General features: G+C 49.4%; 1 protein-coding gene across 1 annotated transcript; it reads right to left on the bottom strand.

The window, feature by feature from the left end:
- Positions 1–135: 135 nt before the first annotated feature.
- GPR84 (G protein-coupled receptor 84) lies at positions 136–2,173 on the bottom strand. The gene is made up of 2 exons (XM_004774546.3): positions 2,063–2,173; positions 136–1,542 (listed from the first exon to the last, which is right to left on the bottom strand). The coding sequence occupies exon 2, from the start codon at positions 1,532–1,534 to the stop codon at positions 314–316; it is 1,221 nt and encodes a 406-aa protein (XP_004774603.1). The 5' UTR covers positions 1,535–1,542; positions 2,063–2,173; the 3' UTR covers positions 136–313.
- Positions 2,174–5,514: the final 3,341 nt, after the last annotated feature.

Raw genomic sequence — 5,514 nt, 5'->3', positions numbered from 1 at the left:
CCCTCTGTTGAAGGCTGTGTCCTAGGCCTACTGCTTCCTAACCCTACTGGGACCTAAGTCCCCCCTAACTCTCAACGATTAGGTTCCAGCTGCAACCAATCCTGGCCTATTCCCCTCAAAGACCACAACTGAGCATTAAAAGAATAGAATTCATTTATTAATTATAATGCACCTTGCGCAGCCTAGAGATGAAGCATTCATCAAGGGATGGAGAAGCCTGGTTTGCAGGTGAGAGGAAAACTGTCTGTGAAAAAGCCCACAGGTCTTACTTTCATCCACTCCCTACCAGTTGGCCACTTTAGTTCTGGAGCAGTCAGTCTTGGATTCTGGTGACTGGGGACAAGGTTCTAATGGAGCAGAGCCTACGGAAGCTCTGGGGCCCTCGTTTTAGGAGGGAGCCATAGGCTTGGCGGAACTGACGGTTCATGGCTGCATAGAGCACAGGATTGATGCAACCATTGAGCCAGGTGAGATTGGCAGTGAGCATGTGGACAACTGGAGGAGCGTGAGCTTTGGCATCCAGGATGTTGAGCAGCAAGAAGGGGATGTAGCTCAGGGCAAAGCAGAGGAACACAGCAAAACACATCCGAGTAACCTTCCCAAATTCTGATGGAGAGTCCTGAGTTCTTTGGGTTCTTTTAGTTGGCCTGGTCTTGGCTGGTGCTTCTAGATGGCTTTTCTCTGCCATCTGCTTAGCTACCTCCCTGCTGTGCTGGTTCCTCACTTCTGATGAGTCCCATTCCACGGTCTGAGTGGTGGTGGAACTGACTGGCTCAGATGAAATCCCCTCACTGGGCTTTTCTGATGCCAGCCTGCTGTCCAGCTCCTGGAAACGACCGGGTATAGCCTCCGTCCCAGCCACATGGCTGGAGTGGACACTCGACTGCTTGTACCGGTCCAGTGCCTGTGCTGCGCGCTTCACCTGGCGGTGGATGAGGCAGTAGAAGATGCCAACACTGCTGAGCCCCAGCACGAAGTAGATGCCCATGAGGATGGTGGTGTAGGGCCGCCCTTTTATGCGGTCAAAACTGCAGGTGCAGACTACAGGCACCAAGGTATAGATGGACCAGAGAGGGGCAAAGCTGGCCACGCCCACTACCCAGGTGCTCACCAGCGCTAGCAGCATCCCCTTGGCACTGAAAACTTGGGGAAAGAGCATAGGGTGGGCAATAAGGAGGTAGCGTGCTAGGGCAATAAGGCAGAGGGTGAGGATGGAGACGGCATTGGATGCAAAGAGGAGAAACCCAAAAACCCTGCAGAAGGTGTCGCCAGTGCGCCACTGCAGGTGGAGGTAGGTGTCCACAGAGAAGGGCTGGAGAAGGGTGCAGTACAACAAATCAGCCACCGTGAGGTTGGCGATGAGCAGGTTGAAGCGGGTCCGGAGCTTGGGCTGGATGGCCAAGGCCAGCAGGGTGAGTATGTTGCCCACGGTGCCCGTCACAGCTACCACCACCCCCCAACTAACTGCAACATAACGATAGCCCAGTACAGATGCATGGTAGCAGGAGAACTTGGTGACGGAGCTGTTCTGCATGATGGAGGCTAAAGAGGCGGAAGGAGTAAGGGGAAGAAGGAGTCAGCACCTCGCTTTGGACTTAGAGGTCTTGAACAGCTATGGGCCTCTGGACACCTGAACCGTTTTGGAAACTCACCAGCCTCTTAAGCCATTGTCAGGCCTCTATATCCTCAACCCTCCTGAGATTCCCAACCTTCTCCTTAGGCTCTCTTAGCCCTTTCCCATTCTCAAAGATTCTCTCTAATTTCCCCAAATTCTTATCTAAATATCTCTCTGTATCTGTCCACACCAAACTCCAGGTCTCTTCAATATCCATCCAAATATTCTCAGTAACCCTAACACCTTCTGACTTTCTAATCTTTTTCCTTTCCCCTAAGACCACCCAGGAATCCCTCTCTATATTCAAGGTGCTACTACAGTTTCCCCTGCCCTTGTCTGCTACACACACACAGGCCTCAGCTGTTTTGTTTTGTTTTTCTATTTTTCTCACCTGGGAGATGAGGAGACAGAGAAAGTAAAAGGACACCCACCACAGAAAGTACTCACCTGAGTCTCCCTGCCTTCAATTCTCACTCCAGTGGAAAGAAGTCCAACTCACTCGAAGGGCAGTTTTTTCTGGTGGGCAGTCAGGCTTCAAGACATGGTCTTATACTAGACTGAATGAATAAGAAATTCCCCAGTTACCCAACCTCAGCCACTTCCTTCCTTACCTCCCTTGGCTTTGGCTAGCGCAATCTGGGCCTCTCTGTTGAAAATCCCCTGCTACTTACACCAAAGCTGTTTCACTCCTTCCTAAAGACATAAGTTCTGTTTCCTTCCCCTCTTTGCATAGCAGGACACCTCTAAGTTCATTGCCAAGAATTATCCAGACATGGAGACAGACCATCAGAATATCTGGGCTACTTCTCTAGGGGAAAACCAAGTTTCAGGAATAGCTCTGGACACCCTAGCGGCCTTGAGTTTGTTAGGAGGGAGCACTGCCTTTCTGCTCTCTGGGACTCAGAGGTGGTTCATACTGGGGAGGAGGGTGGTGGGCAGGGTCCCATGTGGTACCCTAGCACATCTGATAAACGGAGCCAGATGAAGAAAGGTGGGAAAAGAAGCATCCAGGATTCTGGCTTCACTCCACACAGGGGCTCAGCCCACTGTTTGTCTGTTCATTCATTCATTCATTCATCTCTTCATTCAACTAACACATGTTTCATTCCTACTATGCACTGGACTCTGAGCTAGACACTGGGGATACAAGAAGATATGCATATAGTCTAGCAGGGGACACAAATATGTAAATAAAAGATATGTAAATATGTAAATGTTTAATTGATTCTCTAAAGTAAGGGTTAGCAAACTTTGGCTTATGGACCAAATCTGGGGCTGCCATCAGTGTTGTTTTGTTTTGTTTTTTAAAGTAAGCTCTATACCCAACACGGGGCTTCAGCTAACAACCCCTCAAATCAAGAGTTGCCAGGCACCCCCACCCCTTGCCCATCTGTTTTTGTATGGGCCATGAGCCAAGAGGGTTTTTTTCCATTTTTAAATGGTTATATAGTACCTACATAGTGCCATCCCTTAGTTTTGCCTCTTGGCCAACACAATCTCAAATAGTTACCATCTGGTCATTTAAGAAAATGTTTGCCGACCCTTACTTTGCAGTGTAACAGGGGCTTGGAGAAAAGGAATGAGACTGCTAAAGAAGAGGTCAGGAAAGAGTTTACAGGGGGATATCTGAGTTGGGTTTTGAGTGATGAACAGGATTCTTTTGGGAGGAAGTAAGAAGAAGGACCTTCTAGGCAAAGGAAACAGAATGCATGGAGTCACAGAGGTAGATAGAGGTGAACGAAGACTGGGAGATAGGGAGCAACAGAGAAGATTCTGGAGAAATGAGGAGGTCAGTGATCGAGGAAGTCCTTGTGCATCATGCTAAGGAGCTGGGGTTTTATCCTGAAGGTCACGGGAAGATTTGTACTCAAGTAGCAAGTGCACTCAAGTAAGAAGTGAAAGTATGCAGGCTTGAAGTGAGAGAGACCTGGGACACTCTGGTGGCTCAGTTGGTTAAGCGTATGCTTTCCTCTTGGGTCATGATCCCAGGGTCCCAAGGTCAGTCCCGAATCTGGCTTCTTGCTCAACGGGAAATCTGCTTCTCCCTCTGCCTGCCACTCCTCCTGCTCGTGCTCTCTCTCTCTCTCTCTCCCCCTGACAAATAAATAAAATCTTAAAAGAAGAACCAGAAGAAGTAATAGTAGCAGTGGTAGTAGTAGTAGTAGTAGTAGTAGTAGTAGTAGTGAGAGAGACCAGTAAAGAGGCACCAGTCCAGATGAGAGTGAGGCCAGGCCTGAGCTGGGGCCAGGACTGGCTTCATGCCATATGTGTAATCACACACGGCCCTGCACTTACATGGGGCTGGAACTGGTTTAACACTCCACATTGTCTTAAGATCCATTTGGAACAAGTGACCCTGCTTTTTCATTTGCACTGGGCCCCCAAACTATGTAGCCAATCCTGGTTAGGGCGGTGGTTGTGGGAATAGAGAGAAACGATCAGGATGCATGGGTCATTAAGAGGTCAAATAGGATTTATCTACTGATGCATTAGATGAAGGGTTAGGGAGAGGGAAGACAAGGGTGACTCCCAGTTTTCCTGGTAGATGGTGGTGTTCTCCATCAGTAAGATAGGGAGGGAATGGTCAGAGCAGTAGGCTTAGGGAATGGGGTAAATCACGAATTCATTTTTAAGGTTGGAGGTGTGTAACCCAGCCCCTTTCACTTCAGTTTCTTCCAGCTGCTGTCTCTGTCCCTACATGTGACCCAGTCCCCGCTTTTCACTACCTTCTCTCCCAGAAGTCCACTCTTGCCCCTCAGAATTCTGGATCTCTAGTCTCTGCATTTTTTTTTTTTTTGAGCTAGATCTGAAAAAACAAAAAACACAATCCAAACACTCCCAAATTCCTTGTTGGGTTCCATTTCTAAGCCCGCAGTGAACTCCTACCCCCAACTTCATAATTGACAAACCCAGGAGGCCTCTATTTCCCTCCCCTTCCTCTTTAACAATCATCATCTCACCTTCCCTCCCCTCTTTCCTCTGAAAAACTGGGAAGTGGGTGGAGAGGGGGAAGTGAGCAAAGGGGATGTAATTCAGGGGGACCCTTGGGGGAGATGCTGGGTTCTGGTCTGGCCTTTTTTGTTTGAATTGCCACCCAGCAGGGCTAGAGAGAAGGGGTCACAGAGTCCATACTGCTCTTGGGAGTGTATGGTTGAACTGAATTCTGTAGATAATGAGGAGCCCCTTGCCCCACATCATGTGGGAGGCAGCTGAACAGCCTGTGCTTCTCCGTCCCACAGACCATTTAGGGGACCAAAAGAGGAGGTATTCTAGCATATCTGCATATCTGTAAATGGCACAATCCCAGTTCTTTAGTCTTGGAACACGAAGTCTCAATGAACTTTTAAGAGACCCAAATCTGCTCATTTTGCATGTGGGGAAACTGAGATCCAAAGAGGGGAAGGACTAACTCAAGGTCACTGTTTACGAGGCCCAGCAGTGCTAGAGTTCAGATTCCTAGTCCCTGCCCCGACCTTTTCCCATTCCTTGCGTGTTGCTGGCGTGGGTTTCCCAGCAGAGAGAGGTGCAAAAGCCTGGATTCTTTCCTTTGTCTTGAGACTGGATCTAGACCTGTTTCCCAGAATCGCGAGAGACCGGAGCGTCTTAGAGGGGGACTCTTTTTCCACGTCGTTGGCGCCGCCTGGTGGAGTTATGGAGAATTCTCAACAGCCGCGGCTACCATCCGAGCCTAGGACTCGGAACGATTCCCCATTGCCAAGTTTACATTTGGGCTGGCGGGAGCGGGTGTGAGTGGGACTGGGATCCTCTGCTCGTTTTCCACAAGCCTCGGATCTTGCCTTCTCCCACCGCCGTCTCTCTGGTCCCCTTTTCACCATACAGATCCATCTCCCGTTGGAATAGCTCCCCAAGGAGCCAAGATTGAGAGTCTGAGTCTGGGG

Source organism: Mustela putorius, unplaced genomic scaffold, assembly GCF_011764305.1.
Source record: "Mustela putorius furo isolate JIRA1106 unplaced genomic scaffold, ASM1176430v1.1 tig00537227_pilon_pilon_pilon, whole genome shotgun sequence".
In the NCBI taxonomy this organism is placed as follows: domain Eukaryota; kingdom Metazoa; phylum Chordata; class Mammalia; order Carnivora; family Mustelidae; genus Mustela; species Mustela putorius.
The sequence above is the reverse complement of the archived record's forward strand: the minus strand, read 5'-3'. Positions and strand labels throughout refer to the sequence as shown.